Source organism: Patiria miniata, unplaced genomic scaffold, assembly GCF_015706575.1.
Source record: "Patiria miniata isolate m_02_andy unplaced genomic scaffold, ASM1570657v1 HiC_scaffold_18, whole genome shotgun sequence".
NCBI classification, from domain to species: domain Eukaryota; kingdom Metazoa; phylum Echinodermata; class Asteroidea; order Valvatida; family Asterinidae; genus Patiria; species Patiria miniata.
In genome coordinates, this window is record NW_024037056.1 from 498,157 (window position 1) to 512,482 (window position 14,326).

Genomic DNA, 14,326 nt, shown 5'->3' on the forward strand with positions numbered 1-14,326 from the left:
GATCGAACTTCCTCAAAATGAATCTTGTGCCAAGAGTTCGAATATGACGTCAAGAGTTCGAGTATGACGTCAGGCAACGGTGCCGCCATGTCGTTCACTGACCTGGCGTTCGGGGAACTTTAACTTTAATTATGACGACTATAAGCAGAATTTTGAATATTTGAAACTGTATGGAACTTTACAATTCGAATCAGGAACTGTAATTATAGCAGGTGAAACTTAGACTACTAGGAACTTAACTAAACTTTACTTTATAAACTTAGAGCTTAAAGTTGTACCTTGTAGAGATTGAATCTAATTCATCATATTATGACACTAGCTTTGTGAGCTCAAATTGATATTGATGTCATGAGCATGAAATATTGTAAAGTCTTTCTGAAAGAACAAGTTTTGGATCAAGTACAATTTGACTCCTGTTTTCATTCTGTTTGTCTTCGTTGCCTTGGCGTCCTAAATAATAATTTGAGCGGACCAGTCAGTGGCCGTATAATGCACACAGCCCTGTTTGACCTCAGCTTCTTGTCCCGAGGTCACACACGCATGGCCCAAAAGCCTTCGCGAGATTTTACGAGACTGTGTTCGAGACTGTGTTCGCTTACCCTTGTAATATTGCATACAAATTATTCATGCATGAGTGGAACACCCTCCTGGTTTTTGAATAATTTAAAATTTTGGTAATGCTGTTGTTGATTTTTTTCATTATTTTCCCCAAAACAATGAACGCGTAACTCTTGAAGAAGTTCCTCCTGTAGAATAACCGCATTTATCCGAGATCCTTGTTTGAAGGAAAAAAATCCCAGGCTCGAGCGATTTCTTTATTTTTTTTGTGTTGTGTTTTATTTCAAACAGTTTCTTTTCGGGTTTTTTTCAAAGCGCCCTTTCCGATGAATCATTTGTTTCCGCTTTGATTCACAAAATAAATCACAATGATGTTTCTAAAGAAAACTTAACAAAATACATTCCGTGGTAATCTTCTTGACATGCATTATTTATCATCGCTTAATATAGGAAAATTAATACAATGTACCTTACTTATTAAGTTAAGCAAACTAACATTTAGCTGAACCCCAAAATCCGTATACCAGAATTTCTTTGAGAAGAAAGTATGCTGAAGCGTTGATTTGAATATTAAAATGTCTGCCAGTAATAATTTGTCTGTTTACCCAGCTTGGAACGATGTACGCATGCGCTCCTATTTCATTTAACTAAGGCAACTCAAAAATAATTGGAATTCTTAAAAACTAATCGTTAATTCGGCGTCTAGCTGTGACCTGACTGTAAGATAATTTAATGGAAGTTGTTGAACCAAATTTTTTTTACTAAACTGTGTAATTATTCACTTTTTTAATATTTAAGTGCAAATAAAAAAATCCATCAAGAATTTGTAATCGTAACATTATTGTCCACGACTATTGAAATTAATGGATGTTTGATATTTGGATTCCAAAGACATGCAACAATGAGAAAAAATAAATGCAAATTATTACTAAGCAAATCTAGATTTATTTCAGTATCTAGTATAGCATATTGTGTGCGGAATTTGGATGGCCATGGAGCATATTTAACTGCCTAGTATGTCGATGTAGCTACTTGGGTATAGATGCATTGCATCTGACGTCACATCTGAGGGCAGTGCCTTTGTTCCTTCATGTTTGTCATGAGTACATGTTGACACTTTGTATTTTTATTATTTTTTATTTCAACAACAAAAGACTCCCTCAGAGTTGGCCTCAGTGCAGGCTCTAATGTCTATTGATTGATGCTATTTTGATTAATAAGTAATTGGCTCTGTTTGCCCTCTTGGCGGCGCTCTAATCCTCATCCGCCTTGACCAGAGCAACGAGCAGTTTGGCGTAATCCCCAGAGCAGTCGGCCTCGATGAAGCTTTTCAGGCCCACGCCGTACTTCAGGAAGAAGGCAATCCTGATGCTCTTCATGTCGATCTTCAAAGAGAACACAGAGGATATTATTGGAGGTGTATTGCTTCATTTGGTTGAAGTTGAACTGGGTGTGTTGTTTATTCCTGCATGTGTTGAGTCAAGAGAGCCCTCACGTTGGACAGGTCAAACTTTGACCCTGGATATGCACGCACGTGAGTTGACATTTTGCTCTTTGATTTCACTGGTTTTAAATAACAGAACCTGCGTGCTCTTTGCAAGCACTGTATAAGCCTTTGTGCTGATGACGTCACGCTTTGTTTACATGTGTGCTTTCTTATGGGAGCCTGGTGGGAACAATTTGTAGCCCCATAGAAAAGTGCACATGTATTTTTTTTTTGTAAACAAAGTGTGACGACATCGGTACAGAGGCTGATTGAGGACAGTATGTTATATTAACTGAAATACTTTAAGTTTTAATGAGTAAGGCGAAGTTAAAAAAACAACATGTTTCTCGTCCCCGCCCGCTTCCTTTTTGGAGGCTGCCTTGATTTTTTAATTATTTTTTATTTTGAAAAATGCAGTAAAAAAACCGAAAAAGTCCACAAATTCATCGGAAAATAAATACTTGCGAATATGTGACAAACACAACTCTAAATGACACTGTAAATATGTTCAGCTTTCTTGTCCAACTTGTCTTTCATTTTCAAAGTGTCTTTGAACAGTGGAAACACCAACGGTTGCAGGAAATTTTAAAATTGCGACCATCTTGAAAAAGATAAAAAATAAAAAGCCCCTCTTCCTCCTTTTTTTCAAAAACCCGGACGAGAAACATGTTTTTTTTTATTCGGCCTTACATGGACTGGCTAGGTTCTTTGCTAGTCTTTGCTAGGCTTCTAACCAAGGGCGGATGAGAACACAATTTTTTTGGGGGGCCAACATTTTTTTTGGATTCTAGATGCTCTATGGTGCGATCTGAGGCAATTTCTGACCACTTTAACCAATGTTTTTTTTAAGGAAAAGATGGTGGTGTACTCATTGCCGGCCTTTATTGCGATGTCACATAAAAAAAAAAAATTGCTTTCGTTTTGGGGGGGGGGGGGCATGGCCCCCTTTGGCCCCCCCCCCTGGATCCGCCCTTGGTACTAACATACAATACAAGAAAATAGACTGGCACCTGAAACAATCAGTCCAACACCCTTATAGGGAATGCATCAATCAACTGAAGGGTCAATCTTTTTAAAAAGTTGGACATGCACCAGTCTAGTCTTAGGCTTCAAATTGAAATCACTTTGCATCACTCTCAGGCGCAAAGTTTTGAAGAAAGGTCTTCTTGGCTGATGACATACTGAGGACCTTGTCTTTGCCCCATGAAAAGTTTGGGAATTTTGTCTGCTAAATTGTGGGTAAAGTTGGTCAGATTTTGTTTTGCATGTTTTTCTGGGAAAGAATTCCATACATGGACATTACCAATTTTACCCTGCAGTGACCTATCAGCCTTCAGAAAGTGACAATATGTCCTAAAAAGTCAAATTTAGCAGGGAATATATTGAAGGATTTACAGAGACAACACGGTATCATGGTTTGTGCACACGGTGTCAAGTGTTGTCCAGTTATACTATTTTTTCCTTTCTCTGCTCTCAAGGTCCCATTCTGAGCCTTCCTCGTGATGCAAAATAATTTTGAAAACCATTAGCAGCCTTGTTTTCAGATAGGCGTTTTTGCAACTCTTGACAATGAGCCATTATGGAATCTCCCACTAAAAAATGTCAGGTAAGGCCAAAAAAAAAAGTCTCCGGTTTCTGGTATGGAGCTTGTCCAAAAAGTGGTGCGGCGACGCGGCTTTTTTTTTTTTTACCTGACTGTTTTGCTTCAGATGTCGGCTGATGACTGCAAATGGTGCCCGACTAAACTTAGTGAAAATATATGGGAATCCAGAGAGGCCACATAAAGCTTATTCTCGATCATAACCCCATCTAAAAAAAACGTTAAAATTGTGCAGCAGCAGGATTCCAGTCAAACCAGTGAGTTTGGCGGTTTTGAGACATCATCTTGTATTGAAAAAAAATTTTTTTTCATTTTGCCGACGCGCATGGCTACGGCAACGCGCGCGCATACCAGAAATCGGAGACTTTTTGTTTTGGCCTAATTCATCATATTGGGATAAGACGCTCTACATAATGTTCCAGGGGGGCCGCCATCTTGGATTTGTTAAACAGTGAAGATTACATTGACCATTATAGTCATAATGGGGGCAGAGAAATTATAAGAAGCTTGCAGATAGACCTACCGTGTTTTTAAACCTCACTGGTTTAGATTCACCTCATAAGGTGTACATATAAACATTTGTCCACGTTGTTATGTCCAGTTTTGTTTAATTAATTGAACGAACTGAGTTGTGTTTCGGCACATTACCTCAGAGCGTGTGACAATACATCTGATGAGACGTTCATCGTCTGTCCCGGCGCCTTTCATCGAGTCGTACATGCGGTCTGCAAAGAACTCGGCACAGCTCTTTGCGCGGGAAACTGAAATAAAACAAACACATAAATCACCGATTTTGTTTTTTATTGGAATACACTTTTGTTTATCATACCACACGTTAACAACAAACGAGTAATTAAAAAAAAATCTCGGTGCATAAGATGTCGCCGTGAGTTTAAGTTGCCTCCCTGAAGCAAGCACTAGGTGGCGCTCTAACTGTTTCAGATTACGCGACTTATTTAACGTACCAATGGCCAGGTATCCTTCCTGTAGGTTCCCGCTGGTCTCACTCCTAATGGACTCCTCGATGTCGCAGTCGGCAATCTGAATCAAAATGAAAGTAATATGTGCTCCTAGATCAAGATCCCGCACAGACTTCCTTTACAGCCTTCGGCAATAATATTCCTTGTTTTATTTGCTTACAAATACATACTTCACAGGGTGAGTCGAGAAAGAAAGTGACCGAATTTGAAAAATATTTTTATAAATTTGGCTTGCTCCATTTCATGAAAAACATAGGGTTAAGTACATTTTATTGAATTTTAACTGTGAACATTTCACGTCATTTGCATGTTATTCCAAAGTTATGTCTATTTCAATAAAAAAGGATCACAAAACGCGGCTGTCCACCACTGAAAATTTACCGCACTACGAACTGATGAATACCCATTGATTACAATGAAACATGGACGTTTTCCCACCTCCATGAATGAACGAAAACTTGCAAAGGAAAACAATCAAAAATTGCCATCAATATTTCAGAAAAAGAGTTGACAAGTTGTTCCTCTTTATTGAAAACACAAAATCTGACAGTAGTTTTTTGTTTTTCAATCCTGATTTTAATGATTAAAATCTCATTAATTTGAATGCTTGTATGTAATCTGTTATTCTCACTAAGCTCACAGCTTCCAATGGCATTTCATGGACAGCTATAATAATAGGTTCTTTTAGTAAAACATGCATAACTTCTGAAGGTATCGATCAATTTCAGTAATTTTTTTTTTCAGATGAGTGAAAGAACATGCTCTTGTAAGACATACTTCATTGGTGAATCAATTTTGATTGCTTTTTAAGAAAAGAAATCTTTAATCTGGGTCACTTTCTTTTTGACTCACCCTGTACAAAAAAGATACTTCCCAGGGGTGTGAAATCTCAGCTTTAAAGCTGATTTCAGCTTTTTTTTGTTTTGGATTTCAGCTTTTTCCCTCACTTGCTGTGTACAAAAGTACATGTATCGGAGATTTCCAAAGTTCAGCTTTTTTTACACATTTTTCAGCTGTTTTCAGCTATTCTTATCAGTGGTCACTCACACCCCTGACTTCCGTAATTTTCCATACCTCTTTGTACTGCTTGAAGGTTTCCTTCAACTGCTCGAAGTTCCTGGTGGCCAGGATGCGGTTGAATGTGCTCTCATCTGTACCCCAACGATCCTCACCGGCCTGTGCAAACACATTGACAACATTACAGTACAAAAATACAGACCACTTGCAACTGACGTCATATCTGAGGGCAGATCTTGCTCCTCTATGATACGTATCAATATAGAGTGTAATGTACTTTCATTGTCACTGAGTTGAAATAAAAACTGCCCCTAGAGAGGGCGCATAGTGATGCACAACGTGTATAGAAATGACGACGCAACATGTCTTTACTCAATGGACCATAACACACCCATGTCTTTTAAGATCACACTAGGGTGTTTTGGAGGTTTGTAGGATGTCCGAAGTATTGATTAGTCGTGCAATGTTACAAGACCTTGAACTTCATTTCACAGAAAATAAAAAGAATGCTACATCGGTCTCCTGCAATTCCATTAATGAAGAATTAAAAGATTAAAAGGGGGGATGGCAAACATAACAAGGGGTTTATGAGATGTCACCTACATCGAGGAGTTCTTGGGCATCCTCCTTGGCTTTGTCTTCATCCACCTCGTCACTTTCATCGCGTGCACACTGACAACAGAAAAAGGCGACCGATATCACTATCATGCACTCGATATTATGGAAACTTGGCCTATTTTGTAAGGTCGTTGTCACAACAGCACGGTATGGGGTTCAAACGGACCTGTATCTTATTCCTCCATGGTTCAAGAATGCTCCGAAACAAAAGCGATCCAGGTCGAAGCAAATGGAATTTGGTATCGGCAGTAATTTCGACGTTGCCACTTCTCACAGTTTCAAACGTGGAAATTGTCATTGACTAAATTTAAAAGCGATTCGTTTTTGTTGAACTTCAAGAAAATTATTTATGGTTTTGTAGAAATGTGCGTTTTAAATAGCTACCACACGCAAATAAATTCAGTAAATTAAAATAAAATGTGGTGGTTATACCGCATAGATTGCCAGCATGAGGTGTTTGAAATCTCCAGATGTCTCGTTGTAAAGATCCTCTCCGAGATCGCGATCATAAACTTGAAAAAGTGGGGAAAATCACCAAGAAAATAACAATTCATTACGGAGAAACAATTGATATGTGGCATAGCTTGCCCAAATCTGACTCTGTTTGTAGGCTAGTCTGGTTCCCAGACCAAATATTCTGACTATTTCTGATGAGTCTAGTCAGGTAGCCGTCAGTGTCACATGGCCAAAACGACAGGAATTCTGTTCGAAAATGTCCGAAGTTTGCCGAATGCAATTCATCGACACTCTCGGATAGCGCCCGGGTATTTCCGTGTATATATAGAGGTTTTATTTACCTCCCATGCCAATTCAAGTATAAAAAAATGAGTTGATAATTGAAATTCATTGCTTGCATTAAAAAAATGAAATTTAATTTCAAACGCTTTGCTGCGTCATGTACCATGACGACGGTTACCTTTTTCTAAAACGCGGCATCGTCTCCATTTCGGCTTCGCCTGCTATTTGGGTGTCTAACTTTGAAGATTCAAGCTGAACATTAATCAACTTTTTAAAAAGAAAAATCTAACTGTATGATGAAACAAGCGATTTTCGATTTTTTTTTATATGATCAGTTCGATTTTTTTTTATATGATCAGAATTTTGTGACATCAAACCTGAAACAAAACCGAGCTTTGAGAAAGGGGCCATCATGTTTTATTTTTAGCTGTGAGGGCTACCTGACCGAAGACTCGTCAGAAATAATAGTCAGAATCTTTTGGTCGGGGAACCAGACTATTATGTAGGCTTAGTATTTTCTTCATAAACTGTTCACAGTAAAAAATGTTGTTGGTAAGAGTTCAAAGTTCAAAAGCTTTTGTATACTGAGACGAGCTGGGAAATGGCCCATACTTGAATTTCGATACTTTGGAAATGCAGAGACGGAAATATTGGCCTTGTCAACGGTCGCGATACTGTGTATGAAAGGGACGTCAGGAAAAGTCAAATATAACGAATATTGCAATAATGAGATGAGGTTGTATTTGCTCACTTACTTATGTTGTAGGCCATCTTGATCGCCTCGATTTCCTACGAAGACAAAATGAAACAAACAAAGCAAAACGTTATTTCCAAATTCAGGCCGCAACTTTACAACCCAACAAAATGTGCTGTTGAATTTCGAAGTCATTTTTTTCCCGCTCCGTCGCCCTTTTTATTTTTTGTATTTCAAAAATAGGCACATTTTGGCAGTACACTTCAACGAATCGGGTGACTGAAAACGGAACTCTTCCTAAATTCCGAAATTGTTATTTTCTTCAGTTCACAGGTACTACTCTAAAAACGCGGTACGTGTGTGTGATTTTTCCAATTTTATTGTTTTGTGTATTGTGTGAACATTGAGCACAGGCTACCTGTAACTTTACAAAACTTTGTTTGTTATTTTTGTTTGCCTGACCTCGTTCATCCTCGTGCACATGATCTCAATGATCGTCTTTTCGTCCGTGCCAGCACCCTGTAAAGTTAATGAAAACAACAATATATCAAACATCAAACTTATTTTGATCAGCTTACTGTACAACAATACAACACAATGCCAACAAATGTAAAAAAAATACAGGACAAACTGTATTAAGTCGTCAAAATGAACATTATAAACATTAACGTCGAAAAGCCTGAAATATTTTCTAAATAACAAAACCTTAAAGGGCTCATGCAATGTAATTTCTGTAATTCAGTCCTTGAAAATACCCCTTTGTGTCCTATCTAAACTTATTTTTAATTCTCGTTTTGCCATTTCAAGGTATTTTGGTGCCTTTTTGTGTTTTTATGCTAATTCGAAATTAAATATTCATCAGCAAAATGTGTGATGTCATTTCAGGCAGAAACCTCACTGTTACAGCTATTTCAGCACCTAAAGTTGCCAGAAACTGAACGGTGTCTTCCTGAAAAGTCAGCAACAGCGCCCTCTGTTGTTCAGAAAAGCATGGAATTAAAAAAAAATTGAAAGCAGTGCACGATTCAATCAAATTAACCAAAATGGATGCCAAATAGTTTTCATACATGTTAGAGGAGTAGAAAGAGTAGAAAGGAAAAATTATGTCATAGACCCGTTAAGTATTCATTTTTCAGAATAACCATTGATTGGTTTTATGCTAATTCAATGATACTGACTCTCATTGCATTACGCAGTGTCTTGGCGTCGTAGACAGGCGCTGGGAGCATCACGGCTTCGACAGCATCCTCCAAATTGCCTCTCAGCTCCCGCTTCAAGTCATCCACAAGGCTCTACAAGGTAAGACAAAGAGTCAAACATTTCGACATTTATTATCCCATATTATAACCAATGTTACTATTCTGGTACAACTTTGTCTTTGCGAAGGCCGATTTGTAAGGGTTACGTAATGCTATATTTTGGATGAAACAAGCTCAAATTACGGTTACCGGACATTTTGATGTTCGCAGGCAAAATCTTTTAACATCAATATCTCCTGTTTTGAAGACCGTATTTTCATGCCACTTATGGAGTTTGTTTCCCTTACGATGATCCAACTACGTGCTAAAAATCGTTTCGATATGTTCACTATTTTCGTTAAAATAGGAAAAATAGGCTTGGGTACGTCTATTTTCCAAAGCTGTAACAAATGGTGTTTGCAATATCTGTCAATCTTTTCAAGCCTCACGAATATTAATAAGGTTCCTATCCATATATAGTGTGCAGTAAAAATGTCTACGACCCCCTCTTTCACGAGTTATTAATTAAACGTCAGCCTTTTTATGCTGCCTTCTTTTGGGCGATACCGAGACCCACGCGAGATCACGCCGAGTCTTGCAAATGCTGTTGTGGCCAAATTCGGTCGTGGTTTAGACCATGTGTTGATTTGGTCGGCACTGAGAAATCCGAATTGAAATTAACCATATGGCTATTCAATGACTCCATAATTATCAGACCAAGGTGACAATATTGAAGATTTAGAATGCTTAAAATTTGATATTTACCTCGCCGTAGCAAGCCTTGTACTTCCAGGCGATTTGTTGGCGCTCTTCGGAAGTCCTGTCGGTAATTAACTCGATGATTGCATCCTCATCGGTGCCTTTAAAAGAAAAGGAAGAAATAACATTATTTGGGATCTGTATTTCTTCTGGATTCTTAACATTCTGCCCGAAACTTTGAGTTGAAACCATGTCGATCGTGCTTTTCATGGGAGTATGTTAAGTCGGTTTGCCTGTCGGTTTGTTTGTTGGCCCACTTGTCAGATGTTTGTCCAAATGGTCGTTTGTTCTGGTCATGTTCTGGTCGACTACTTGCGGATTTATTCATGTATACGTTTTGACTAACGAACCGGAAGTGTGTAGTGCAGGTATACGTTGCGTTGCATTGTGGGACTGTTAAATGGGCCACGAATTGGGATTTTGTGCAGGGCAAGGTATCCCACAATGCACCACAACGTATGCCTTCAGTGCACATTTCCGATTTGATAAATATACCAAATCCCTTCATGGCCTCTTTGAGTGTCTTGGCATCTTCCTCAGCATCGAAGTCATCTTTAGCGAAGATGGTTCCCTGTTCAAACAAGATAAATTAATTTCTTCATAATCTAAGATCGATATCTTTATTCGGTAATAAAAACAGCACATTTACCCGAAATTCCAGTCGTCAGCACTCCAGATAGAAGTGAAATACAAGAAGTCGTTCAATGTTCTTTTCGGGGTGGGCCTGCTTTGGGATTTCATTGAATTCGACTTTTTGCACTTGATATCAGAAAAAAACAAGAATAATGAGTCAAATACGTAATCATGTGTAAAACGACACGATATCTCTGCAAGTTTCAATCGGGATACACGAGCGCATGTTCCTGCGTTTTCGGGTAAAAAGGTAGCCCGTTTGATTTCTTTGGGATAAAAAAGTAAAACACCTCACAACCTTTTAACTGCGAGAGTGAAGTCATCATTTTAATACACTTCAAAAACAAATTGGACAAAAAATCCTTTTCAATTCATGAAGTCTGCTTCTTAATTTACAATGAGTGATACGAAGAACTCACCAGTAGCTCCAAGCCAGCACGTGCGGCCTTGTATTTAATGATGTACTACAAGAAAAATGAAACAAAACATCATTTTAGGACGATTATCTATTTGTTCTTTGTGGACTTATTTGAGACATAACCACTTAATGGGCTCAAAAATATTCTTAAGAGCTTTGGTGGTATCTTGTGGATGTTTCATAAATTTGCTGCATTTTATGAGTAACTTAATTTCCGTGTTTGAAATTTTTTTAATTGCTTCCTTTTGCTGACATTTTGGACATGTTCCTACTTATAGGCTTCGGGAAGTCTCCTCTCATCCCGTGCTAGCTCACTTTCGTGCCCTTGAACATGTGTATTGAACACGGCTCAACAAACTAAGAAAAACAGGTGAATTTCATCACCTTTACCTTGCCGCTCAGTGTACGCAGGCTACCGCTTAGGTATCCATTATGCACTTGATACAATCTATTCTAGTACAGATGTTTACACGAACTTTTGAATAATGCTCAGTTGCATATCCTCGTTTTGGGAATCGCCATTGAATTGGTGTTTATTTTGTGATAACGTGTCTATTAGCAAGTTAGACCCGGACTTCAAACGCCTACGCAGTCCACGTTTGAAGAGACTTGTACTATCATGTACCACAGAGGTAGAATTAGAACCCTGAATCAAATATCCTGATGGGAAAAATAACTTATCTCTCACGCCACTTGTTGGTTGTGTGGTGTTCTTGCAAGTAACCAGTAGATTATGTAGCACTATTTAAATTATGGTCGGGGTTGAGCAAACATTACATGCATAACAAGTACCACCAAAGAAGAATGTGGTTATTAAAAGATAACTCTTGGCTATGTTATTTTTTCCGGTGATAGTCCTCTGAAGTAAATTTAAAGGAATGTTTAATTAGCTTTAAATTTCTCAAACCAGTTTAAACTTAAGATTTCTGAAACTTCGGTTGTAGGTGAAGTTTTGACTGAGTATTGGGCTTCTACATTGCCATTTACAATTACCGCCGAAATGGCAAATCCGATGCTCGAAACCTAAACTGTGTTTCGTGAATTTAAAGTAAAGATTGGTCGACTCAGTGTCATTGTTGCTAAACTGTTCATTTTTTAAAAATGACGTACATAAATTCAAGACAATTTTAATTTTTATATTAACAGCCCACACTGTCTACATTCAAAGTTCACATCGAACGATTAAAATAATGCTGATTATGCAGTTATTTATTAACTTAGGTGAATCTATACCTAATGCCACGTGGCAAAGAATATTGACTGATGTTAGCATCGAGCAGTCGATAGGCGATTTAGCTCCATACAAAATCAATCCCACTTTTAATTCTACAATTATTTTTTTTGCTCTGAAATTCGCCAATTTTTGTTCAATTGTAGATATTACGCAGCAAGAGATATATTAAATTTTACTAAATTTAATTGTAATCTTAAAAATGCCTCTAATTGACATTCCAACTACGCCATGTTTCAATATCAAGTTTTTTCCTTGAAATTTACTAAACACAACACAAATATCGAGCCAAACGCTTCCTTGAGTATGTTAAAGGTACAAATGTACCTTACAGGAAATATAAAGTAAACTATCTCTATATAGTTACACATTCATAACAGTATTCTTTTAAAAGTGTAAACCGCGATGTAAACTTCCTTTGTATACGGTATTTTTAAACAACGATAAATTTAGAATAGCATACAGCGCGAACATAAACAGTTCACTCTTGTAGTGTTTTGGTTTCATTCTGGTAAATATTCTAAACTTTCTTATTATGATGTCAATAACAAACAGTTCCTTTCACTTTCGAATTATTCACTTTCTTTGTAAATCACATGATGTATATTTAACAAAAGAAAGCAGTTTTTGGCAATGCAAAGGACTGACAACCTTCTCGTGCACAAAATAAGATTCGAACCAGGGCCACCAGAGGCGGAAGCCTGACCATACCGCCCCATAATGTCTGCACGTTGTAGGCGTGGCTCTTCTATATTAAACCGTAAAGTCTTAAGGGTTTAATCATGCTACAAAATGTCATCTAATCTCTGCAACATTGTTCGCTTTTATAGTTTGCTTGGCCTACGTTGATTGCATAGGATTGCATGCACTTCCTAGAAATGGACACACATTTTTCATAAGAGAAAGTATTTGCATTGACGAGTGTAAAAAATATACTTACTTCGGCAAGCTCAGCCATTTCTTCTCTAACAGCAACCTGTTGCGGATCCGGAAAATTTGATAAATCAGACCTTTGTCACACAGACGCCCCGTTGAAAAGAACCCAACCCTGTTCTGCGGCAGATGATATATTAAACTCGATCAGAAATTGAACTTTGGATTAATGAATGGTAAATACGCATGCGCGGCTTTCGTGTATTGGATCACTATAATCACCTCATCACGTTATGCAAATAAGAGTGGGTATAAAGGCCAAACAGCTTGTTGATTTTAATGAATAATTAACTTTAATAAATTAACATGTGTAAATAATTCAGACTGGTAGCATTCCGCATGCTATGGTGCATTTTAAAAAGATAACATTGGACACAACAATGCAGACCTAGTAAAGCTGGTCACAGAGAGCATACAATTCTATTCAATTGATTCAGTATGGCTTTTCATTGGTCGGAAGTGTTTTCATGCATCAGGTGTATACAGACTATTATGCGGTAATCCTATACAAGAGCACTGCTCGGTTCTCTTCACCGACAATCAATCATAAGTGATGTCAGTCAGTGAGTCAGTCAGTAAGTCTGGTACCCAGACGACATTAGGCTTGCCCTCTGTGACCAGCACAAGTGCATTCGTCTAGTACAACTGCGTAAGCGCACACCAAATAAAAAAACAAATTTTGGACTTTTACTCGTCTCGGTGGCCGCTTATTCTTTTCGTAAAAACTTCTGAAGGAAGTGAGACGATGAGACGATGAAATGTTCGTCTCTTTCATGTTATCTGGTTGTCTCGCCTGCATATATAATATGTACTGATTTTGCCAACCCCTGAATTCAAATATCAAATATACTGATTTTCGATATTTTCCCAATGAGTCATACTGAGAGTCACACGACGTGGCATCACATAATATGCAGAGACCTCGCCAGACTAATCGATCCTAGGGGTTGAAATGTCAACAAATGGAGTCGGCTGAGATATCGTTGGGTTTTTTGGGGTGTTTTTTGGGCAATTCTTAGAACTCGTTTCAGCTTGAGAGGGTTTTCGAAAATTATGGTTGCATTGCAAGGACATCGAAGTTGTGAATTTTTGAGAATTTCTTCGCGATGTAATGATATCTCCGATAATTTTGCTTCCAAAATTTACCGAGTTAAAGAACAATTGAGGAGTTGGTAATAACAATACAGTTAACCATATTGTTTTACATTTGTACATTGTGACTTTGGAAGTATTACAACTTATTTGTCCTTATATTCTGTAGACAGGCACGTTCCGCGTTTGCATTTTTATCAGTAATTATAGGAATGTTGCCATGGTAGCAGACGAAATATGGACTTTGAGAAAATGTTTACGTGTCCAAATTGATCGGGTCCATATCGAAGCAGCTGGCTAGCTGGCTATAAGTATGTATACAAAATTACGA

At 37.9% G+C, this 14,326-nt stretch overlaps 1 protein-coding gene across 1 annotated transcript; it reads right to left on the minus strand.

Annotated features, from left to right (window-relative positions):
- Window positions 1–818: 818 nt before the first annotated feature.
- Window positions 819–13,041, minus strand: LOC119724102 (annexin A13-like). The gene is made up of 13 exons (XM_038195011.1): window positions 12,911–13,041; window positions 10,741–10,785; window positions 10,184–10,259; window positions 9,695–9,789; window positions 8,870–8,983; window positions 8,154–8,210; window positions 7,753–7,786; window positions 6,692–6,771; window positions 6,245–6,313; window positions 5,699–5,800; window positions 4,610–4,685; window positions 4,293–4,405; window positions 819–1,943 (listed from the first exon to the last, which is right to left on the minus strand). Exons 1-13 carry the CDS (start codon window positions 12,926–12,928, stop codon window positions 1,812–1,814), a joined length of 1,011 nt encoding a protein of 336 aa, XP_038050939.1. The 5' UTR covers window positions 12,929–13,041; the 3' UTR covers window positions 819–1,811.
- Window positions 13,042–14,326: the final 1,285 nt, after the last annotated feature.